The following is a 25,783-nucleotide window of genomic DNA, read 5'->3' as shown; positions in this document are numbered from 1 at the left end:
AAAAACAAATCTTTGCTGGAGAGGATTTGGGTATTAAAAATAAAGCAAACACTGTGTCAAAATAGTAGAATTAGAGTTGCCAGGGTAATCTAAAAAACAATTTAGAGATGCAAGGGTTTTGCTGGCCAGCAGTCATCTGGACGAAGGTCCAATCTCATCTTTACAATCAAAGAGTTAACTGTGATGTCCCAGCACACAAATAAGTAAATGTGGTATAATTAGGAAACAAATTCTTCAGACATCTTGAAAGGGGCTAAAGACCTTTGATCTTTATAGAAAAGAAAACATTACAATACAGGCTAGCTTTTGGGCTCTGTACACATTTTATACCAAGGCAGAGGATGGTATCTTTCTTAAAAATCAAGTAACACCTAATTCCATCATACCCTAATTATCTTAACTGATTTCATATGTCTAAAGGTATTTTACCAAAAGATTAGAGTAGAAAGAGGGACTGACAAAATAATTAAATATGCAATTTGCCAACCTTGGGCAATATGGCTTTGAAATCACCTTTTCAGGAAGTTTTACAGCTTGTTCAGTGACATATATATTGCAGCCTTCACATTCTTATTTAAGCTCGTTTGATTACTTTAATGGATTAATACCTGAGTACCATCAGCGTAAAGACTAATACTCAAGCCTGTTTCTAATTTGACAGACGGCACTAGTTCCCTTCTGGTGTTATGACAAAAACTATATATGGACTCCTGAATTTTTTTTAAATCACAAAATTCCACTTTCCAAAATAGTTCTTTGAATATAAAAATATGCCTCTATCTAGTGTTGTTTTCAGTTAGTTGAAATGCTTTCCTGCACTATAAGGTTTCTGTGACCTACCCAGCATGCACACAGCCAAACGCAATATGTGGCATGGTACTTTCTAACAGAATAGTGCAGAATTGCCACTTTAATCCTTCTGGATTTATTCTGGGTGGTAACTTCTTAACGACTCCATCATTTGAGTTTTGCAGCAATTCACAGTTCTAAGGCACTTGCCAGTATGAAAGTATGCTGATTGTGCTGCAGTTTATCAATACGCTACTGAAAGAGGGAAAGAGTCATCGTATGGGAAATTGGTTCTGTTTCTGTCTGCAAAGGGACGTCACTCAGACTTGGCTTACAAACAGGCTTGTCTTCTGGGATTGAGGAGACCAACCCACAGCTTCCCAAATCTGCCGTATTTTAATGTTTTGTATTAGGGAGTCTTTCGAAGTCTGTGTTTGCATTAGAGAAGGCTAGTCACAGTATACCCCTTGTATAGCTCAGAACAGTCCTGGGGGATGTACAGCCATATTTTGCCATGTGTTTTCAGTATATTCTGAGCTTTGATACCTGAGAGACAAGTGGGAATGTATAAAGTATCTTGTTTTCCTTGTCTGTGAGCTTCAGATGAGTGTTTCGCTGCAGATAGATGCTGCGATATGGCCACAGTGGCTTTGTGCCATATTAGCAGATTCTGGCCTTCAGCGGTTGTATCCAGTTCTGAGATGATCACTTCAGTATAAGGGGGATCATCCAGTGGCAAAGAACCAGCCCCTGGCTCCTATGGCGTCCCCCACCCTGGTGCCAATATAGCGGGCTTGGGTGCAGGATGCGCTGATATGGCACCAAGCCCTGGCTGCTCTCTAGCCCCTTAGGGCTGTTAGCCACTGGTCTCAGTTAGACCAGCCTGGGGACTGCTCTACCCTGGCCAGGGGCTGGCCCTGTACACAACATATTCAGGACTGGGAGAGGGCACAGGGGAGCTACAAGCCACCTTTCTACCCCAATGCACACTACACACTTCTATGCTCTAGCCAAGGATCTGGCACAAAGGTGTCTTTTGCCTCTTAGCTGGCTGGTAGCCCCAGATTAAAAATAACAATTTCATTTTGTATAATGCATTAATTGTACGAATAAAATTTTGGTAGAGTTCCTGCATTTGCATGCATGCCCCCTCTCCTTCCCGCCACAAAATTATGTGCGCAAGTTTCATTTATTCAGTGTCCAGAAAACTGTTTTTTCCTGAACGTTATATAACTATGAAAGAAAATGCTAAATGATAGAAGCTGATAAGAATGAATGTTTTCTTTTTTGTGCCAAGGACATTTAGAGATAAAGATGTTTTTATATTCTTTTTAAAATGAAACTAAAATATTTAGCTATGCCCCCCCCCCACACACACACTATTTTTAGAGAGAATGAATTTGCCTCCATCCTTAGTTGTGACATTGCCAGGCTCCTCTCTAATGCTGAGCATCACCAGTTCCCACAAGCTGCCCAATCAGCCTCTCAGTTGTGTGTGTAACTCCCAGGGATGTCTGAGGGGGCTGCACATGCACAACGGAGAGAATGAGGAGGCCCAAGGCATTTCCAGGTCAGTTCCCTGGTCTAGCATAGAGAGAACGTCTGCAATGAGAAGACATGGAGTTTCCCCAATACGTGTCAGCAGTAAGTGGTGGAAATACAGCATTTCCGGTTTTTAAATTTTGTACGTTTCATGGCACATTTGCAGAACAACAGCATCTTTCACTCAAAGATCTCAAAGTGATTTGCTAACAGAGACTGCTCACGCATCACAAAACCTCTGTGAGGTGCAGTTGGTCAGCATTATTATTGCATAAAGGGCCACATTTGGATCTCATTTACCCAGGTGAAAATCAGGCCTACCTTTTCTGAAATTAACAGGGGACAACTAAGCGAGAGCAAAATGCAAGCCCAGAGGCATTACGTGATTTGGCCCTGATCACCCAGAAAGTCTGCAGCCAGAATAGAACCCAGAATTCTTGAGTCCCAGTTCCCAACTCTGACTACCTGACTGCAATTCAGGTATAAAACCAGATAAACTAGAGTAAAGGGAAATATGCTACTAACTTAAAAGTAATTAAGTAACAAGGCTCACGCTGAGGTAATTAACACACCTAGTGAGGCATTCACTCTGCACTAGATGAGGGGAAGTATACTAGTTCAAGCCTCTCTTGGAAACCAGCCTTTTGCTCCTAGTGCTCATCTTACAAGAGCCCCCTCGGCTACTACTGTTCTGGCCTTGTGTACTCCAAATGCTGGTGTTTCCAAGGGCCCTAAGAAAACCAGGCTCCAGGCAAAAGATGCCCTGCTCACAGATCAGTTCAGTTTGGGTTTTGTAACACAGAATATATTGGGCCATTTATTGTTATAGTTTTAGGATGGAAAGAGAAGCTTTAAATATTCAATGTAAATAGCAAGTGAGCTCATGTTTGAAAATTCACAGAGTTCGAGTCATTAGAGATGGGAAAGTCCTCCTACTTCAGCCATTCCACCCAGCAGCCAGCACACACTGTTCTCTAACTTAGCCCAATGTTAATGTCCCAAACCATGGGACTTCCACCTCTGTTCTCAGGAGACCATTTCCCCAGCCTGAGGGAAAGTGGCAGGCAGGGTTTCCTGATCTTCCCACCTCTGAGAACACGCTCCTGGGCACTCAGAAAAGGGGAAGACGTCGGCGTAGTTCAGAAATACATACTGGTTTGAGGAACAGAAGATAAGAATATAAAAACAGCCCTACTGGGTTAGACCAAAGGTCTATCTAGCCCGGTATCCTGTCTTCCAACAGTGGCCAATGCCAGGTGCCCCAGAGGGAATGAATAGAACAGGCAATCATCAAGTGATCCATCCCCTGTCGCCCATTCCCAGCTTCTGGCAAACAGAGCCTTGGGACACTATCTCTGCCCATCCTGGCTAATAGCCATTGATGGACCTATCCTCCATGAACTTACCTAGTTCTTTTTGGAACCCTGTTATAGTCTTGGCCTTCACAACATCCTCTGGCAAGGAGTTCCACAGGTTGACTGTGCGTTGTATGAAAAAATACTTCATTTTGTTTGTTTTAAACCTGCTGCTTATTAATTTCATTTAGTGACCCCTAGTTCTTGTTTTATGAGGAGTAAATAACACTTCCTTATTTACTGTCTCCACACCGGTCATGACTGTTTAGACCTCTATCATATCCCTCCTTAGTCATCTCTTTTCCTAGCAGAAAAGTCCCAGTCTTATTAATCTCTCCTCCTACTGAAGCCATTCCAACCCCCTCATCATTTTTTTGCCCCTTTCTGAACCTTTTCCAATGCCAATATATCTGTTTTTGAGATGGGGTAACCACTTTTGCACGCAGTATTCAAGATGTGGGCATACCATGGATTTATATAGAGGCAATATGATATTTTGTGTCTTATTATCTGTCCCTTTCTTAATGATTCACAACATTCTGTTTACATTTTTGACGGCTTCTGCACATTGAGTGGATGTTTTCAGAGAACTATTCACAATGACTCCAAGATCTCTTTCTTGAGTGGGAACAGCTAATTTAGACCCCATCATTTTATATGTATAGTTGGTATTATGTTTTCCAATGTGCATTAATTTGCATTTATCAACATTGAATTTAATCTGCCTTTTTGTTGCCCAGTCACCCAGTTTTGAGAGATCCTTTTGTAGCTCTTTGCAGTCTGCCTAGGTCTGAACTATCTTGAGTAGTTTTGTATCATCTGCAAATTTTGCCACCTCACTGCTTACCCCTTTTTCCAGATCATTTAGGAATATGTTGAATAGGACTGGTCCCAGTACAGACCCCTGGGGGACACCATTATTTACCGCTCTCCATTCTGAAAACTGACCATTTATTCCTACCCTTTGTTTCCTGTCTTTTAACCAGTTCCCAATCCATCAGAGCCCCTTCCCTCTTATCCCATGGCAGCTTACTTTGCTTAAGAGCCTTTGGTGAGGGACCTTGTCAAAGGCTTTCTGAAAATCTAAGTACACTCTATCCACTGGCTCACTCTTGTCCACATGCTTGTTGACCCCCTCAAAGAATTCTAGTAGATTGGTGAGCCATGATTTCCCTTTACAAAAACCATGGTTGTGGAATCTCCATCATTGGGGATTTTTAAGAGCAGGCTGGACAAACTCCTGTCAGGGATGGTCTAGATAATACTTAGTCCTGCCTTGAGTGCGGGCACTGGACAAAATGACATCTCGAGGGTCCCTCCAGTCCTATGATTCTAGGCCTGTGTATCTGTTTAGTTGGCCTGGCTTAGTTTCACTCTGTGACTCCTCGTTATTCCCCCGGGGACCCAGCACAATTCCTCTCTCTCTGTGGTGTTTACCCAGTTCAGATATCTGGTGTCTATGGTTATGTCCCTCACACTGCTGGCAGTAATCAAATGGGCTGTGATTGTGCAAACATGCACATGCTTAGCTGTAGGCAAGTGTCTTCACATTGCCTCCAAGGGACTGGTCTCATGCTTCAGGTTGGGCACGTGGGTAGGTGTTGGCAGGCCCTGGGCCTCAGCCCTCTTAGTCCTTCTCCACAATCAGTCCCAGCATCTGATCCTTTTTGCTGTTCTTTCCTGACTCTTTCTAGGGCAGGGGGTCTCAAACTGGGCATTGGGACCCCTCAGGGGGTCGCGAGGTTATTACACGGGGGGTTGAGAGCTGTCAGCCTCCACCCAAGCCCCGCTTCGCCTCCAGCATTTATAATGGTGTTAACTATATAAGCAGTGTTTTTAATTGATAAGGGGGGTTGCACTCAGAGGCTTGCTCTGTGAAAGGGGCCACCAGTACAAAAGTTTGAGAATCACTGAACTAGCCTCTTTGCGGTTGCAATGGAGTGGGATTAGGACAGCAAGAGAAGCAGAATTTGTTAACATAGAAGCTGCACTGCAAATGTGGCACAATGGACTGCTGACAATAAGGGTAAAGCTCATCTGTGCCAGAGACCAGTGCTGGTCCCAGACTGTGGAACAAACTCTCTAAGAACTAAGGAGCATCACAAACCTCCCCTCCTTTCACACCAAGTTCAAGGCACAGTTCTTTGCCCTGCCTTCTCAAACACAAACACATAGCAACATGTGTGTATAATTTATTATAAAATAATTCCTGAACAAAACTCTGCACACACTCCTCCCCCAGGGAGATGATGAGAGACCAAACACGACACACGTGCTGGTCCCATCACTTAAAGCATGGCTACAGAGTGCTCAGCTACTACAGTGATGAGCCTGGTATAAGCAGAGCCCTGCGTGGATACAAACTTTGTATCCGCATCCAAGGTCTGTGGAGATAAAGCAGATTTGCAGGGCTGTAGGTATAAGAATCTCCACAGAATAGAATAGAATCATCCCCGTCCTGATCTCTACTGACATAAGAAGCCCCAAATGCTTTCATCCATCGCAGGATTGTTTTCTTGCTTTCAGGAAGGATGGGTTTCTATTAGTTTTCTTTGTAAGTTGCCATGAAAAGAAAGAAATTAAAATCCTCTCCTCCCCTCACAAATCGCAGCCCCAGGAATGGCCACTGTCTGGGTTAACCTGTAAAAGGAAGGACATGTGAAGTGATGGCTGACCTGTAGCTCATCAGGTTGGGTTCTAGACGGAGTGTTGGTCACCCAGATCCCGAGGAGCCATGCTGGCTCAGGGAACACTGTGCGTCAGTTCTCAGTGCCAAGGGATTTAACAAAGCAAGCCCAGGGCTTCGGTGACGTTTGTGGCACTGCATGTGGTGCCAGGAGCCATATTGCTCTGAGCACTGAACATCAGACGCACTCAGAGAGAAGGTGAATCTCTGCTCAGCCTCTGTTCTTTCTCCTTTCTCCTGATAAGCGGCCAATGAGCTGACAATGGCTCTCCTGGCACCATGAATGATCCCTGGGAGACCTATGCCCATCAGCCTTCAGCAGCACTGTACTTCCCTAGGGATGGAGAACTTCAGGTGATTTAAAGGTTTGCCTGGCGTAAAGCATCCTGCATCTATTAGATAAACCAGGCTGGATCTAAGGGACCAAGTGGTAAGCATCTTCGGAAAGCCATGGGGGGGGGGTAGATCAATAGCTCTTAAGGTCAGACTGCCGCAGGGGGTTTGCAGTCTGCCTTGTTCTCCATGAAATCAGATTTCATGAGAGCTTCACTAGCTATATTTCACTTTTTCTGCTTCCAGACCTGGCTGAAGCCAGAAGGGGCAGAGGATGGGGAAACCGAGAAAAACAATGACACTTCTTAGAACTCTGACAAATATTTCAGGTTCTGTTTGGTTCTGAGTCACTAGGTACACTTAGTCAATGACACAGATTAGGATTAAAAAGAATGGAATGTCAGAAAGCCCTCTGAGAAGCTGCAGTGAAGTAAATAAACTGCTGCCCTAAAATATGAAACACCCTCCTCTTCCCCCGTTTTGGTGACATACAAACAGCATTGCACCACTGCCCCAAGACCTAACTGTTTTAATCTTTAAAATCAGAGACAAACAATTTAGCTGAGCGTCAATTTATCACAACATGCCCCCTCCTCACTGGCGCACACACAGACCTACTTATCAGCTGTTGTAAATATAGCCATGCTAAAATAAATCCACACATGATTATACAACCAAGTGATGCATGGCAGGAGGGGAAGTGTCGCAGAGATGCTGGACCACGGAATCCACAGCTAAATCCTTTGTGTGGGCCCACGTTCCTCAGGGATGGGTGGGAGCTTTCGAATGGGGGCCTCTCTCCCCTCCCCAGCGCCTGGGCCAAGCTCAGTTCAGTGGGATGGGGCTTAGGCTTTTCCTATTTGAAAGTTGCATAAGTGAGCAGGCAGGGAGAGCTGGGTAGTAAAACTTGCCCTCTGCGCACCCTTTTCCCCTTGAATATTCCCCTTAAACTTTATCTGGTCACATTTTGAGCATAAAGAACCAAACTTTACCAGGCAAGTTTTTCTCAGCTTACACTGGTCGGGTCTTGGATCTAAAACTCTTTTAATATGACCTGTAAAGCACCTAAAGAAATGCCCCACTGTCCTCTAGAGATTCACCAATAACGAACGCTACCTCGTCTCAAAATCTGACCTGTCATCAGTTTACTCTAATCGAACTGACAATGTCTTCCAGTTTCTAAATATCCCTTCAACTAAAAGAACTAACCAAACTCCATGCACACTCCCAGATGTTGTGGCTGCCATTCCTTCCCCTCCCCTCTCTTTATAGTAGGAGCAGGTTGCCAGCCAATCTCTAGGTATGGATGGGTCCCGACGTCAGCCTTGCCAATGAGGCTGGAGCAAAGACAGAAAAGCGACCAGGGATACTTTCTAACTATCAAGGCCCCTTTAGGATGCCCACCTTTGCATATTTTGGCTCCTGCCAGACTCGGAAAACACCTGAGGATGAAAGTATGCCAAATGGAGAATGAAAAACGATGGGGGGGGGGAGCGTGGGAAATTGGGTTCATTTTCAAACGAACAACAAAAGGCTAAAATAAGGTTGGGAAGTGTGTAGATTCCTAGGAGTGGAGCTAATGCGAATCATCATGGAAGATCTGGACCCAAGGAATAAAGAGAGCATTTTGAATGAGTTTACTGTGAAGAGAAACCAAGTATTTAGCAGTTAGAAATGGCAGCAAATGCTTCAGAATTAGAGCTGCTAATGTTTCCCAGCAGTACCACTTCATAACCCACCTAGTCCTGTGACTGGATGGTCAGGCCTTCGAAGGACATACTGATTAAAGAACATTTTGCAACCTATAAACTTGGTGCAGTTTAAAAGAAGTCTTTTAACCTTGGAGGTCTTATTTTCATTACTAAGAAGCTGGGAAACACCTTGCTTTCCGCAGTTTGATCCGCTAATTAAGGAACTGACAATATCTCAGGAGCTGCTGATACTCAATGCTTTTAATAATAACATCTGCTTACTTCCTTCGGGCCTTTTTAGAAGAAATTAGGTACAGGTTTGTATGCCAAGGAAATCAGGGATGTCATGAATCTGCACCCTGCTGGGAAATGCATAGGGGCTGCAGAGCTATTTTTGCCAAGCTCCACAGTTGTCTCCCAGGAGAAGCCCTGGCAAGAGGAGGCAGATTTCATTCTAATACCTGCCTCCCCTGGGGAGGGAAACGAACCTGCAATCACCATTCCCATCCCAAAACGGAGCCTTCGTACTGTACTGGAAACAATGTTTTGGATGTGGCCTACCAGTGATCTGGGGATCACAGAAAGATCCAGCAGAGCCAGGCCCGATGCTGTGAAGTTTTTCTACCATTTACTTTTTGGCTTTGGGAGTTTGGGTTGTGGCTGAGGGTCTGACGGTGTTCTGTGGGCATGATCAACCAGTTCTAACCTACAGAAATTTGTCTTTTGTCAAAGCAAAAAACATATGAGGCAAAACAACCAATGCTTTGTTCTCTGCAGTTCAGCAGAATCCTCACTAAGAGTCTCTGACTACCCTGCCCATCCTGTCTGGGGCTTTGGGATCGCTGTCCGTTTTTGTGATACCTGGCATCCCACTCCCACCCCTGCACTTTTTCTGTCTCCTGTAATCAGCAGACGAGTTCCTTTTTGGCTTTGTAGCTCTTTCTGGGGAAGGCCAGTGTTGATTTTGAAGGGGGGGGGGCACTTTTGGTGGCCTACAGCTGCTGCTCAATAATCCACTTCCTGGCTACGGGGAAGGGAGGGCTTTAAACTAGGTTCACCGGGGGAAGGAGACGAAAGCCCTGAGGTAAGTGGGAAAGCGGGATACCGGGAGGAAGCACAGGCAGGAATGTCTGTGAGGGGAGGGCTCCTGCCTCACACTGGGAATGGGGGGCGATCAACAGGTTATCTCAAGTGCTTATATACAAATGCACAAAGCCTTGGAAACAAGCAGGGAGAACTGGAGGTCCTGGTGATGTCAAGGAACTATGACGTGATCGGAATAACAGAGACTTGGTGGGATAACTCACATGACTGGAGTACTGTCATGGATGGTTATAAACTGTTCAGGAAGGACAGGCAGGGCAGAAAAGGTGGGGGAGTAGCACTGTATGTAAGGGAGCAGTATGACTGCTCAGAGCTCCGGTACGAAACTGCAGAAAAACCTGAGTGTCTCTGGATTAAGTTTAGAAGTGTGAGCAACAGGAGTGATGTAGTGGTGGGAGTCTGCTATAGACCCCCGGACCAGGGGGAGGAGGTGGATGAGGCTTTCTTCCGGCAGCTCATGGAAGCTACTAGATCGCATGCCCTGATTCTCATGGGTGACTTTAATCATCCTGGTATCTGCTGGGAGAGCAATGCAGCGGTGCATAGACAATCCAGGAAGTTTTTGGAAAGCATAGGGGACAATTTCCTGGTGCAAGTGCTAGAGGAGCCAACTAGGGGGGGAGCTTTTCTTGACCTGCTGCTCACAAACCGGGAAGAATTAGTAGGGGAAGCAAAAGTGGATGGGAATCTGGGAGGCAGTGACCATGAGTTGGTTGAGTTCAGGATCCTGACACAGGGAAGAAAGGTAAGCAGCAGGATATGGACCCTGGACTTCAGGAAAGCAGACTTCGACTCCCTCAGGGAACAGATGGGTAGGATCCCCTGGGGGACTAACATGAAGGGGAAAGGAGTCCAGGAGAGCTGGCTGTATTTCAAGGAATCCCTGTTGAGGTTACAGGGACAAACCATCCCGACGTGTTGAAAGAATAGTAAATATGGCAGGCGACCAGCTTGGCTTAATGGTGAAATCCTAGCGGATCTTAAGCATAAAAAAGAAGCTTACAAGAAGTGGAAGGTTGGACATATGACCAGGGAGGAGTATAAAAATATTGCTCGGGCATGTAGGAATGAAATTAGGAGGGCCAAATCGCACCTGGAGCTGCAGCTAGCCAGAGATGTCAAGAGTAACAAGAAGGGTTTCTTCAGGTATGTTGGCAACAAGAAGAAAGCCAAGGAAAGTGTGGGCCCCTTAATGAATGAGGGAGGCAACCTAGTGACAGAGGATGTAGAAAAAGCTAATGTACTCAATGCTTTTTTTGCCTCTGTCTTCATGAACAAGGTCAGCTCCCAGACTGCTGCGCTGGGCATCACAACATGGGGAATAGATGGCCAGCCCTCTGTGGAGAAAGAGGTGGTTAGGGACTATTTAGAAAAGCTGGACGTGCACAAGTCCATGGGGCCGGACGAGTTGCATCCGAGAGTGTTAAAGGAACTGGCGGCTGTGATTGCAGAGCCATTGACCATTATCTTTGAAAACTCGTGGCGAACGGGGGAAGTCCCGGATGACTGGAAAAAGGCTAATGTAGTGCCAATCTTTAAAAAAGGGAAGAAGGAGGATCCTGGGAACTACAGGCCAGTCAGCCTCACCTCAGTCCCTGGAAAAATCATGGAGCAGGTCCTCAAAGAATCAATCCTGAAGCACTTACATGAGAGGAAAGTGATCAGGAACAGTCAGCATGGATTCACCAAGGGAAGGTCATGCCTGACTAATCTAATCGCCTTCTGTGATGAGATTACTGGTTCTGTGGATGAAGGGAAAGCAGTGGATGTATTGTATCTTGACTTTAGCAAAGCTTTTGACACTGTCTCCCACAGTATTCTTGTCAGCAAGTTAAAGAAGTACGGGCTGGATGAATGCACTATAAGGTGGGTAGAAAGTTGGCTAGATTGTCGGGCTCAACAGGTAGTGATCAATGGCTCCATGTCTAGTTGGCAGCCGGTGTCAAGTGGAGTGCCCCAAGGGTCGGTCCTAGGGCCGGTTTTGTTCAATGTCTTCATAAATGATCTGGAGGAAGGTGTGGATTGCACCCTCAGCAAATTTGCGGATGATACTAAACTGGGAGGAGTGGTAGATACGCTGGAGGGCAGGGATAGGATACAGAGGGACCTAGACAAATTGGGGGATTGGGCCAAAAGAAATCTGATGGGTTCAATAAGGATAAGTGCAGGGTCCTGCACTTAGGACGGAAGAACCCAATGCACAGCTACAGACTAGGGACCGAATGGCTAGGCAGCAGTTCTGCGGAAAAGGACCTAGGAGTGACAGTGGACGAGAAGCTGGATATGAGTCAGCAGTGTGCCCTTGTTGCCAAGAAGGCCAATGGGATTTTGGGATGTATAAGTAGGGGCATAGCCAACAGATCGAGGGACGTGATCATCCCCCTCTATTCGACATTGGTGAGGCCTCATCTGGAGTACTGTGTCCAGTTTTGGGCCCCACACTTCAAGAAGGATGTGGATAAATTGGAAAGAGTCCAGCGAAGGGCAACAAAAATGATTAGGGGTCTGGAACACATGACTTATGAGGAGAGGCTGAGGGAACTGGGATTGTTTAGTCTGCGGAAGAGAAGAATGAAGGGGGATTTGATAGCTGCTTTCAACTACCTGAGAGGTGGTTCCAGAGAGGATGGTTCTAGACTATTCTGAGTGATGGAAGAGGACAGGACAAGGAGTAATGGTCTCAAGTTGCAGTGGGGGAGGTTTAGGTTGGATATTAGGAAAAACTTTTTCACTAGGAGGGTGGTGAAACACTGGAATGCGTTACCTAGGGAGGTGGTGGAATCTCCTTCCTTAGAAGTTTTTAAGGTCAGGCTTGACAAAGCCCTGGCTGGGATGATTTAATTGGGGATGGGTCCTGCTTTTGAGCAGGGGGTTAGACTAGATGACTTCCTGAGGTCCCTTCCAACCCTGATATTCTATGATTCTATGATTAAGGGAGCTTTTGAATATGATGCTCCCTATTGGTAAGACAAGCCAAAATCACAGAAAGTTTTACTCTAAGAAAATTCCCGCCAGCAGCCAATTCCATTCTCTTGTATCTCTTCATAGGTTGTTCCCAGTGCTAGGAGTTTAGATTCTGGTGATGGAAGGTGTCCGTGGAGGACACGCAAATACAGACAGCGGTTCAAAATAAAAGTAGAAACAGGCAGTGGCTATTCTAATAAAATAGGGAATAATTCAGACCAGCCCAGGTTGGTGAACTGGTGACCATACGTCTGTATGAGCATCCCATTTCCTCCCTTGACGTCCCTCCCTGTCCCCTGTTGTTGCTTGCACTCGCTTGTCATGCCTTTCTGTAGCATGCAGCCTGCCAAATGGATCCTGGCCGAGGCCTTCGGGTGCTACCGCGATAAATAGCAATTAGTAATTATAGGCTGCTTGTACTTTATAAAGAGTAATTCTTGGCTGACTCTAGCCAAGTGGGACAGTCGTGTTTTGGCAGAGGGATGGCCTGCAAAGATTGAATAGCTCATTAGCTTCGATAGCTTCATGTCCTGCTGCCGTCAGGGATGCAGCAGCTTACCCCCAAACAGAAGACATACACAATGATCATGGGAAATGTTTATAAGATGCATCCAACTTGGGAATAAAGCAAATGTCATGCAACACGTCATTTGTCAGGGACGCACTCTGTATACCAGGATCAGCTCCTTCATGGTAGACATTCTGGCCTTCGCAGGTACCTCGTGCGCGGCCCGTGACAGCCTGACATGCCATCAGCTTCAGTGACTCTAGTACAGTTGCTTGCACAATCCAAGCACAGTGTTCCCGCAACCTTGGGTGGTCAACAAGCATCGAGTGCTCTGCTCTCAGACATGGACTTTGACACCTACCTAACGCAGCAGCCTGCACCGAAGGTTTTACATTTGAAGGTGAAAATGAAACTAACATGGGCATAGTTAGTCCCACCCCCACCTGATGATACAATTTAAATTTGTTCAGTTCCACAATCTGGGAGAGTTCGTGTCCTGTGTAACATGGACCCAGATTATACTTTCGAAACAAAAGGCTCTAACTGGCAGCTTCCAAGGAGCACACAGTACCTCGTGTGCGAGGCATTAGTTAGCAGGGAAACTGCTCGTGTGCATGAGCAGGGTGTTGTGTACCTATCAGAATGTCCTTGATTGTTCCAGGGAGCAGCTGTGTTTGTGCTCATTGACCTCAACTAAGCTCCACACACACAAGTCAATTTTCCCACTAATCTGTTGTCAGCTACAGGCCTGCTCCCCCAGCCCAGAAAGCCCTGCCACCACACCCAGAGACTGGGCAAGGCCTTTTTTCTCAGGGCTTCAGCTTTATTTCTTCTGCATAAACCTGGTAACACAAATCCTACATCGATCACCCCTTCCCCCTAATCCAGGGTCTTCAACAGGGGCCTATTGATGCCCTACAGATTTCCACACTCCAGACTCCCTGCCTGCGGGTCAGCCACAGACTGTGCTCTTCCCCAAGCCCTGACCCAGAAGCATCCTGGAAGCTCTTTTCCAATCCTCCTAGAGACCTTTTGCCTGGGAGTCACTCTGCTCCAAGGCCTGCCCCAGACACCAACCCCCTTTCCCTCAAGCACTGTTCTCCAACAGAACCCTTCCAGCTCCATGCAGCCCACAGCCCTACTTGCTGGCTTTGATAGCACCAGATCACTAGCTGATCTGTCTCAGCTGCGAGGCAGCTGATCCATCACAGGTGAGGCTGGGCTCAACTCCCTTAAAAGGCCAGCCCCACTGTGACACCCATATTTTACTCTTCAACCTGAGACATAAAATTTGAAAGGGGGAATTAATTAGTCATGTTGGATCTTTGGGTTTATTGCCCGCACCCTATGTGTATCTGACTCTGCCCTCACTGCTTGAAATGCGCACACACACATTTTCCCAGTGTCATTTCCAGCTCTCTCTCATGGACAGTGAATTGCTGAATGTTTTTTCATTGGCACCTATTACAATAACAGGGCCAGAATGTGCAAATATAATATGTCAGAGACTCGGCATGAGAAGTAGCAGATGTGTGATGCATGCAGCAGAGGTTTTCTAGGGAGGAGACACAAACTCTCCCACAGCAGCCATCAAATTTCATTGCCTGTCCTTCCACTCAGTGTTTTCCCTTTGGGTGTGAGCCAGCCGCTTAGGTATGTGAGTAAACCAGGTGTATTTATGAAGTGCCCATTTCCAAAGGGTACAGGACTGCGTTTCTGGACGCAGTTGGTACTAAGCAGTAGAATTATGCTGCTGCTATTTGGCTACCATTGTTCTGAATTTTAACAAACACGTAATGTAGCCTCCCTCACTAATATCATTTCATTCACCCTGGGCATATGCCTAGGCACATACAACTAGTTACCCCTAACAAATGTATCAACTGGCTACCGGACAGCCAGACTGAGCCCCATTGCCTGGACAGGCATCTCCCCTTCAATTCTGGACCACAACTAAGTTAAAAAATAAAATATGAGCAAATTGAGTGAGGCCTTTTTTATCAGTCTGCTATTCAATACTGAACGAGTAAGGCCTGTTTTCTTTCTTTCCTTTGTGCATGTGTGTTGATGTAATTTTCTCATGAAAAGTCCAGAACTCAGGCAGCCACAGAAAAGTGCAGGCCTCCTGCTGCAGAAACCAGAAGAAAATCCATTGGCAGCGGCTTGATGTTCCTCCAGTCCACAGCAGGAAAGTTGCCAGCTCCACAAACTGCTACATCCTATTGCAATTAAAGACTTCAGTTGGAGATACTTCTACGCCCATATAGCGAACTGCTTGCTTTCTTTAGCTTGTCTGATAGGACACTCTAGATGTCTAATGTGTCATAGACAGCAACAGCCTGTCCTTCACATAAGGTTCTGCACGAGCCATGTACATTGTTTTATGTGCAATAAATAGAACATGTTGGGAACTAACTAAAAATATGCCATTTTTTTACAATTCAAGTTTTCTTTCTGTTTTCTTAAATCCTATGTTGTTAGTGGGCTCACCAGTACTTGCTAGAGACAGCATTCTGAAAGCCCTACCTCTGGGACCAGAGACACTGGGATGGGTTAGGTTTAAACTTCATCACAGACACTTGCTTTTAACAGTTGCTCTTACAGCCCACAATAGCAGGAGACAAATAAGTCTAGCAAAATAATGTTATAATATTCAAAATACCATCTAAAGGCATTTCCTCTTACCTAAGCCACACAGTAGTTCTTGCTTACACTGTGAGCTTTGGCAAAGGTAAAGAGAAGATGACTCAAGAGTAAACAAAGCTGAAAACATAAAAGCTGTGTAATAATATGTGTAACCAAAGCTCCAGGAAACAGCATAGTGCACAAGCAGTGACTCAGCCAGAACCCCCAGTACAGGACAGTAACAGACACAGAGAAAGGTTGCCCCTTTCTTTTTGTTTTCTTCCTTTTTTTCAATAAGAATTCCCAAAATAACTGAGGACAATGGAAATGTTTCCCTGAGAATTTCCAGTTAATCCAAAAGCCATTGTCTGTCAGAAACATGTGTCAGTGAACCCTTTAATGGGCTGTAAGATCCCTTTGGGCATGGCAGAAAGGGTCACGGGGATGAGGGAAATTCCACAGGGCTGACCCCTCTGAGCTTCCAGCTCATGATTTGCCCAGGTCAGAGGGATTTCTGAGAGGGGCTGGGGAGATGGGAATAAGGGAGTATGAAATGGAAGACTCTGGGCATCCATTGGGAAGGAGACCTGCAGATCTGTCTTGGGTAACACCATTCTGAGCAGGACCTCTGGACTTGTGGAAGTTGAAGTCCTAGTTATAACAGAGAGGGAGAGAAAAACTAAATAAGAAGGGTTTTGCATATGGGGTTACGTGCATCGTGTTAGTCACTTAATGACAATGGTAATTTCTAAGTGAGGTATAGTATCATCACTATAGTATCATCATCAGTACAATCTCTTAGGCCTAATACCACATGCACAAAAGTTATCTGGTCCTACTTAATGTACATGCAAGTTGCCCTGAGAGCCCTCTTTGCTTTCCCATGATAACCGGACTGCTAATAGGCATAAATAACTTTAGCTTCAGCTGTAGTAAAGCTGAAGCCTATAGATCATGTCATGGGTCTCAACAAATCCTGTCTGATCTATCACTGTTTAGAACCAAAGGAGGTCACATTAACAAACAGGTGGTCTACATAAAACGCATGTAGAGTGTGCTGGAAACAGTGAGCTTGTTTGTGAAATGGCCTATTAAGGGGCAGCTTTGTTTTAGTGAGAGTTCCCTGGGCTTATGGCGCTGAGCACGGACTCAGACCTTCCCACTAATGGCTTGAGCACCCTCTGCTCCCCCGACCAGGCTGCAATAGCCTTTCGCAGAATTTCTGCTTGATGTATCATTGGGACTAATTAATCTGGCACAGTTCCATCATTTGCTTTGCTGCAGAGCGCATCAGCTGAGACATTTTACCCTTTTGTGCAACATATTTGTTTTAAGTCTCTCCAAATGGTCATGATGGGTTTGGATTAAAATATGAGGGCCTGATCCAGAATCCCATTAAAATCAATGGACATTGGATCAGGCCCCTATAGTATAATCCTATAGTTCAAGGATCTTTGCTTCACTCGTTGCAGAACATCCAGCATTTAAAGTGGGCATGCCAAAAGAGTCATTAAAGTTGTGCTAAGAAAATTACCTTGGCTTTGTTTTTTAGCCATCACCACATCTCAGCAAAGTTTCCTGAGGGACATTCCATTACCTGCGCATTATTGTGTGTGTGTGTGTGAGAGAGTGAGAAACCTGCACCATGACCAGTTATTCAGCATGACAACAAGGACAACTACAATACAGTACAGGCTCCACAGTGCAGGTTGGTGGGAAGTGTGTAAAATGACGTCTGGCAGAGCAGCTGGATGAATACTCATTTTAATTTAGATCCAACACTCATAAGTCAAACTACAAAGTGGTCCCATTTGGGGTATTCTCACAGTTTTTGGTTTAATCAAGCAAAATTCTAGAGGTCAAATTTCACCTTGGGAAGAAGTATGTCACTAGACTTCCAAGATTTCTGGTGGAAAAAAAAATAACTTGAACCTGTGTTCTCTAGAGAATTACACCATGATTTGATTAGACTTTTTTCCCTGACATCTAGCCCATTTTATTAACTTCTGCTTTGCTTTTAAAGGAGGCATCTACTGTTATGCTTCTCTGAAGAAGCTCATAATGTTATAATTCAAGTGTCAGGACAGATTAGGTTAAACGTACTGTATAATTCCCAAAGGAAAACAAACTTCAAAACATACTCTATTTGCCTTGTAACATGTCATGGATTGCATTAGAGTTGAACGTGTAATTCTGTCGCCTAATGTGTTAAAGTTGGCATGGATTTTATTCTGTATGCAAGGTGAGAAATTACTTAGCTAACAAAACATTTCGTTTCCCCCTCTTTGCGTTCTTTCTTTATGAGATTCTGAATGTGACATTTTCACAAAAAAACCCTGCACTTATTTGTGAAAAATGTATATTAAAACCAAAACACATCAAATGGAAAGAAATCACAGATGGTTTTATTCACAACCAGTAGAATTAATGGCCTTCTCTACTCTTTATAAATATTGGAAGCAGATGAGTTCATTACTATTTCACTCTAATAAAGAAAACCTGCTTTATTTTGAAAAAGACATCTACTTATCTAGTGTTTCTATTCAATAATAAATCTATTTTCTTTGAAAATAAAAGAAAGGCTATTAACAAACAAAAAAATCTACCTGCATGATTTGTCAACTAAATTTAAAAAATTATCTTCATTTCTGAAAATGGAATTCAAGGGATTTTGAAAATGTCACTAATTTTCAAAATAGAAAGTTTTGAAATGTTTACTTTGTGGTTGTCTTAAATTTTTACATCTTTCAACAAAGCAAGCACAAAAGTGAAAACATCTGAAAAGGCTTTTGAAAAGAAGAGAGTCAGCAATAGTCGGGTAAAGCTGTGGGCTCCTTTATCTTTAAGAAATCTGCACACATGGAGTAGAGTTTAAAAGTTTTTTATTTTATTTTTTTTAACTGTGCATTCAAACATTTCCTAGTTTTGAACACAAGTTATATTGAGTTTGTCAGACCTTCAAAGTACTGTTGGCAGCCTCTCTTGCAATGGAATAAAACATCTTACCCTAGGGAGGCAAAAGCTGAGTCATTTGTAACCCCAAACAACATTCACTGATGTGGTCATCTTGTTAGTCATGGAAATCCTGTGTTATTTCTATTTATGCTTCTTTCAACACTTATTAACTGAGAAGTGAGAGGGTTTTATATTAAACTGCATAAGATGTTTCCCTCTCCAGGGCCATGACAATCAGTTAGGTGGCTTATCAATCATTTCAGAGATACGTGTTAAAAAGGAAAATATCTGAAAAAATTCCCAATGCAAGTTAATTTTTAATACTATAGGAAAAACAAACAATAGTGAAAAACAAAACCAACCAAGCAATCAAATCCCCAAAGTGTGTGTCCAGGCTTCTAGAGTCCTTTGGCTGGCTTTCTCTCTAACTTTCATGCATGTAGTTCCCTGCTTTCTTTTTTTTTTTACAAAACAAAGACTGTTTTGGGGTTAAAATTTGCCAGGCAGTGACATTTTTGAAGACAAATTGCAGCTCTCGGTGGTTTGAGTATTAAACAGAGCAGAAGTCTGCCTTCAATGTTCAAATTCATTTATTACATTTCCTTAGAAAACAAACTGTAGAACCATAGACAACTCAAAAGAAGCCAGCTCAAGTCTTACTTTGTAACACTTGCTCCAGGTACAGGTCTGTGCAAGGAGAATGCAAACAAGTATTTTTAAATACTGGTGGCAATGTGGAAGATAACTAGTTCATTTGAATGCAATCTTCAATTCATTATATCTATTGATGATGGAAACTCAGAGCATTTCGGTTTTGTGTCATTAAGTGCATAGCAAGTTGTGGTATTTTGCATGCATGCCTGTGTTTTTTTTCCCTGGCAGCTAGTATGAGGATTGCCAAGTTCCAGATCCACCAGGAGTGGAATGTGAACTGAGTTCAGCCATTTCCCTCCTGTCCAACCCCCTTAGGCAGCCACAGACTGAATCTTCCCTGATAGCTCCAGGGGAAATCACGCCTCTCACCCAGCAACTGAGCTCTGCATTCTGCTTCAATAAATCCCGCAGGGTGGAGTTTTAAAGTCTGTAGTTTGTCTACGAAGGAAGGAATTGAGGAGGAGTAATTGAAACATCAAACAGAGAATAGCAGCTGAAGGGGAGAAGATGATTCAATGCGCAGAGATTTATGGAGCAAAATGGCTTATGTTTTTATAACAAAAGACAACTTCATTCAGAACTCTGTATGTTTGCTGCCGGCAGAGAGCAGCATGGCAGGCAGGGCTCTGCAGCCCTTGCCCTGGGGTTTATCATCCCCGGCAGGTTATGTTTGCAGCAGACAGGAAAGCACCTTCCTTTCAACAGTTACAGCCTGATGAGTGTTGCACAAACCCCCATCACTATGGGAAGTGTGTGACCTCACATCAGAACACAGCCACTCAAAGCTTTTCTACCATCTCACTCTGCCAAGCGAAGGACGAAGGCAGCACCATCCTTCCAAGGTGTCTCCTGCTCCCATGGAACAGACGTGCAGTTCCTAACCATGTGGGGTTGGTTCCCACTGTAGGTACCTGCCTCCCAGAAATGAACCCAATGACAACAGTAATTTCAGAACAGAGCCTCGGGGCTGAAATTGTTTCGGGGGGGAAGTACTGGGAATCAGTTACTTGGGAAAGGCAGAGAGTTTTGGGTTGAAAAAAACTTCCCCTTTTTGGACGTTTCAACAAAAATGGCAACATTTTTGATGAACTCTATTGGGAAATGAGAAGAGCAGCAGGAGACTAGGAGAAGCCAGGAGAACAGAGATTTTGGTAAAGTCTGGGGTATTGCATCCTGTACGTGCGTGCAAATACAAATAAGACTTTGAATGGAAGTAACTTGCCCCCTGGCCTTTGGAGACATTACTGCATGATTCTCTGACACTGTCGTTCTGATAAGAACATTGTATTTGTATTGCCCAGAAATGCAGAACCTCACACTTTGAAGGGCTATAGAGCCTGGCCACTTAAAGTAGCAAGAGCAAATTACCCAGAGGTGCTTTGATATTCTCAGTCATTACCTGAGCACAGCACTCTTCCTAAAAAAGGTCTCAGGTTTAAAAGCATCATACGGACAATAGGGGAAGAGCTCAATCATGGAAGCGTGGGATGGGCTAATTCTGCTTTACATCCAACCCACCACCTCCTCCCATTCAGCAGGTGCCACGGCAATTCTAAGATGAAGTTTCTTATTTTTTGGTTGGGGAAATGGTGCTGATTTGAAAAGGGAGGTTATAAAACATATGCCTGCAGAGAATCTCAGAGAGTCAGGTATTCATCTGATTGAATTCAAAGATGACTAAATATTTGAGTTAGCAAGAGGAGTGGGGTGAAAGAAGAAGCCAAAGGTCACAATTTACTGTGTCAGGTTGGGTACAATTTAGAAGTCAATCTCTAGCATGAAAGGCAAACCTCTTTATTTGGCGTGTCTTGAAAATATTCTTGCTCTGATTCTGGGGCAGCCTGTCTCTCCAGTCCCCCGAGGTTGGAGGTTTGCTGCTGCCCATGCACAGACATGTTCCTGTTATGGCCAATATAACTGATACCCATCAGGTGGGCTGTAGCTGTGAAAGGGGAGGGATTAAGCCTGTGATGCATCTCAGGGACTCTCTACTGTCAGCCTCCCGGCTGTTCACTTGCTCTGCAGCGCCAGTGCAAACTGTAAACATTTACTCCAGCTCAGAGCCCAGATGGAAACGGCCGGCCAAAGCTCGACACTGGCAGGTCACCCTGAGCCTGCTGAAGCAGCCCTGGCACATTTCCCAGGCTGGGTTCTGGAGCTCACCACCCGCACGTGCCACGGGGAAGGTTCCACTTGTTCTGAGAGCCCTGCGGACGTTCATTATCCCCCCACAACACTGGTCCCAATCCAGACAACTCCCCTGTGCCGTCCCAGCACTGGGTGAAAGGACTCCGTGGAGAGCGATATGCCACTGGTGAGGGAGATCTCCTCCCAGGCAGGGGAGAGCGTAGCCAGCGTGTGGCTGTTACTCCTTGTAGTTCACGAAGACGATGCACACGCAGTGCCCCGCGCATAAAGCCTCCACCCCACGCAGCTGGGCCCCCCCCGCTCTGGGAGACTGCCACCTGCAATTCGCACTGCCAAGCTGCTGGCACCTGGGGAGAGACCTTCTGGAGTTACTGGAGTGACACGGGGCTCTCCCTCCCTCTGTGACCTGGGCACGTCGTCTCCGTAGAGCTCCCAGTTCCTCAGGGCAAGGGACTGGGCGTAAGCACCAAGTTCTGGGCAGGCGTTACCATAGCTATTGACGGGTGTCACTGCCTGGGACCCCTTCGGGGACAGGCTCCAGTGGCCCTTGGCTGTGACGTGCCAGCCACATCCCCGCATTGGTCCCAGCTCAGGCACTGTGTTCAGGCCAAACATTGCGTGACCCCGCCATCGCCTTCCAGAGGGAGGTCAGCCGGGACCTGAAGTTCCTTCTCCAGCCACGGAGACACGTCAAGCTGTAAAGTTACACTTGCCAGGCAGCCCAGCTGATCTACCAGTGCCGTGGAAGCTCTGGAGCAGCTTATTCCATTACGCTTCCTTGGGAAAACATAGGATGAAATCTGATAATCCCAATTTGAGATAAAAGATGTTAGCACCCCTCTCTCCCTCCCCAAGCAAGGCAGGGCTGTTCCATACCATGGATTTCTTTCAAGGCTTTGTTCCAACCCTGGCTCAGCAATGGGGCTTCTCCCCACACCCTTTAGGAGCCAACCGTCAAACAGATCTCACATTAGGAAATGTCCCCGCCTCTCTTCGCTCAGTGCCAGTCCCAGCAATATCCCTCTGGTGCAATTAAAACATTTTTCACCAGGGTAGTCAACAAGCAAAGTGCAGCCCAGCTCTGTGAAGCGGAAGCAGTGAACTGTAGGAGCCGGGTACTGCCCATAACTCAGAGCGGGGCTGTAGTTCAGAGTTAATTATAAGACTCTGCAGAATTCCAGTTTATAACATTTGTAAAAAGGCTTTGGAACTGTGAGCTGATTAGAGCAGCTCTTGGCCTGAGAGAGCTCTCACATTTTGGCAGGGACCAACCTGGAGCCACATGCAGCCTGGATTCACCGTGTCTGTCCAGTTTCAAACAGGAAATGCGGGAACAGAGAGTGGCTCTGTGGGTGGCCATTTGGGTGAGGAAAAGCCGCAATGCTGCCAAGTCACTGTGTGCGGAGAGGAAGCAGTGACCAGGGAACTGGAGGGAGGTTTAAAGTTTGGACTTAGCAAATTCTTGTTGACTGAGCTTTCTGGAACGGTGACAAGCCAGCCCACCCCAAGATGCACAGAGTGCTCCCTAGTCCTTTAATTTATGTTCCTATCGAACACGCTCCATACTGAGCATGATGCATCATGCCACTTCAGCCAGTAGAAATCTTTGGCACTGCGAGGCTTCCCCAAGGGGACACATCACTGTGAACTGCATTAGCGCTAATCGATAAATGATCTGGAGGATGGTGTGGATTGCACTCTCAGCAAATTTGCGGATGATACTAAACTGGGAGGAGTGGTAGATACGCTGGAGGGCAGGGATAGGATACAGAGGGACCTAGACAAATTGGAGGATTGGGCCAAAAGAAATCTGATGAGGTTCAATAAGGATAAGTGCAGGGTCCTGCACTTAGGACGGAAGAACCCAATGCACAGCTACAGACTAGGGACCGAATGGCTAGGCAGCAGTTCTGCGGAAAAGGACCTAGGAGTGACAGTGGACGAGAAGCTGGATATGAGTCAGCAGTGTGCCCTTGTTGCCAAGAAGGCCAATGGGATTTTGGGATGTATAAGTAGGGGCATAGCCAGCAGATTGAGGGACGCCCTCTATTCGACATTGGTGAGGCCTCATCTGGAGTACTGTGTCCAGTTTTGGGCCCCACACTACAAGAAGGATGTGGATAAATCGGAAAGAGTCCAGCGGAGGGCAACAAAAATGATTAGGGGTCTGGAACACGACTTATGAGGAGAGGCTGAGGGAACTGGGATTGTTTAGTCTGCAGAAGAGAAGAATGAGGGGGGATTTGATAGCTGCTTTCAACTACTTGAGAGGTGGTTCCAAAGAGGATGGTTCAAGACTATTCTCAGTGGTGGAAGAGGACAGGACAAGGAGTAATGGTCTCAAGTTGCAGTGGGGGAGATTTAGGTTGGATATTAGGAAAAACTTTTTCACTAGGAGGGTGGTGAAACACTGGAATGCGTTGCCTAGGGAGGTGGTGGAATTTCCTTCCTTAGAAGTTTTTAAGGTCAGGCTTGACAAAGCCCTGGCTGGGATGATTTAATTGGGGATGGGTCCTGCTTTTGAGCAGGGGGTTAGACTAGATGACCTCCTGAGGTCCCTTCCAACCCTGTTATTCTATGATTCTATGATAATCCTGGAGCTCTGGATACAACGAAGGGTTTCAGTACAGGAGCGAGGGATGCATAACATACCCACACCCACAGTGACAGAGACGCTGCGTTAGAAGATTGTTTCGATTGCAAAGCCAAGCCCTGAAAAGTTTGGAAAAGTTTGGAAAACTTTTAAGCTTGCCTGTGCAACCTTAATTTGGCCCCCTTTTGGGTATGCTTTATAATACAGGTTTCAGAGTAACAGCCGTGTTAGTCTGTATTCGCAAAAAGAAAAGGAGTACTTGTGGCACCTTAGAGACTAACCAATTTATTTGAGCATGAGCTTTCGTGAGCTACAGCTCACTTCATTTCGTCATCCGATGAAGTGAGCAGTAGCTCACGAAAGCTCATGCTCAAATAAATTGGTTAGTCTCTAAGGTGCCACAAGTGCTCCTTTTCTTTATAATACAGTTTTTAATTACAAGGACTTTGAGGTCGCTAAACTTTGTAATTAATGAAGAGACTATGCACTGGAAATACTCACCCAACACAGTCACAGCTAAATACATCTGGGACATGCCCAGTGACAGGAAATATGTAGAAGATTCACGTGATTCACTGTTTTTCCACAGAATCCCTAAACTCTGACTTTTCCCAACTTTTGAGTGTTTGATTTTTCAACTTTGACAGTTTTTTGGGGTGCAATTTCTAAGGTTTAAAAAAAAAAGCAAATTGAAAAAAACCGAGAAATTCCATCCTGCAGAACCATACTGACCCCACATGGGTCGTCAGCGGGGTGGGGACCTTTAGATCCACAGCACAAGCCTCTGCCATCGAGCTCAAGGAGTAACTGGTAGCAGTAGTTGTCGGCTGCTATCAGTGTAGAGCTCAGCAGCCGGAGAGCGGCGGCTGCTGGCCGAGGGCCCAGCTCTGCCGGTGATGCCCCAGCAGCAGCACAGAAGAAAGAATGGCAATACCCTGACCCCCCTACAATAACCTTGCAACCCCCCCCCCCCCCGCAGTGCCCTTTTGAGTTGGGACCCCCAGTTTGAGAAACACTGGTCTCTCCCGTGATATCTGTATCGTCTAGGGTAAAAGCACACAAAAGACCAGATTTCACTGGGGAAGACCAGATTTCACGGTCTGTGACGCGTTTTTCACAGCCATGAATTTGGTAGGGCCCTACTTATAAGGTGCCATGTTGATTTGGTATAATTCTGGTTTATCAAAATGTTGTGTGGTTTCAATGCCTTACAGAAGTATTTTACATCAACACTACTGCCTTTATCAACCCATCTTGAATCTCATCAAGAAATGATAAAGGCAACTCCATGGAGCAGTGCCAAGGAATTTACACAGTGGTTCAGTTCAGAGTAAGTGTAAATTCACTTCACTGCTCTCCTTGGTTTCTCTCAACTATTTTCAGAGCATTCAGATCTGGACTCTGATGTGAAGAGCGATGAGACCGATGGAGTGGAGGCAGAGAAGTGGTTTGGCTCAACCTGTCCACCTTGATAGTTAGAAGAGGCCAACTGCCAGCAGCTGCAGCACTAGGAGCCTCTCACTTTTAGGGCACTGGCCCAAATGCACTCAAATCATTTGTGACCTAAAGTCTTTATTATCTGACAGCTTTTTGGAGTGGGAAAGAGGAGCTACGTTCAGTTCAGATGGCCTAAGATGTCCTCATCACTGAAATCAACATACCACAGATGGTTCTGTGTCCTACCTCTGCAGCAGGCTGACGGTCACTGGATCTTCATGGAGCTTGATGACGCCTTCTCACGCTTCAGGTTGGTTCTTCCAGGCCAGAGTCGTGCCACACGCACCTCTGATTCTAAGGGTGTGTTAAGTTTCTTAAACTTCATATTTTAAAAAAAAA

General features: G+C 45.4%; 1 protein-coding gene across 2 annotated transcripts in view; it reads right to left on the bottom strand.

Moving 5' to 3' along the window:
- Positions 1 to 15,744: 15,744 nt before the first annotated feature.
- The window catches only part of MVB12B (multivesicular body subunit 12B), a 112,692-nt gene continuing 102,653 nt past the window's right edge, over positions 15,745 to 25,783 (bottom strand). Inside the window, exon 8 of one of the 2 annotated variants that reach the window (XM_073314856.2) lies at positions 15,745 to 16,248. In XM_073314856.2, coding sequence (XP_073170957.1) covers positions 16,100 to 16,248 — 149 coding nt within the window. In that variant the 3' untranslated portion in view covers positions 15,745 to 16,099. Of the gene's footprint in view, positions 16,249 to 25,641; positions 25,764 to 25,783 lie in introns of those variants that run through there. The other variant, XM_073314865.2, reaches the window with a different exon arrangement.

Source organism: Lepidochelys kempii, chromosome 16 (genome assembly GCF_965140285.1).
Source record: "Lepidochelys kempii isolate rLepKem1 chromosome 16, rLepKem1.hap1, whole genome shotgun sequence".
NCBI lineage: Eukaryota > Metazoa > Chordata > Testudines > Cheloniidae > Lepidochelys > Lepidochelys kempii.
Note: the sequence above shows the minus strand (reverse complement) of the source record. Positions and strands in the feature narration are given on the sequence as shown.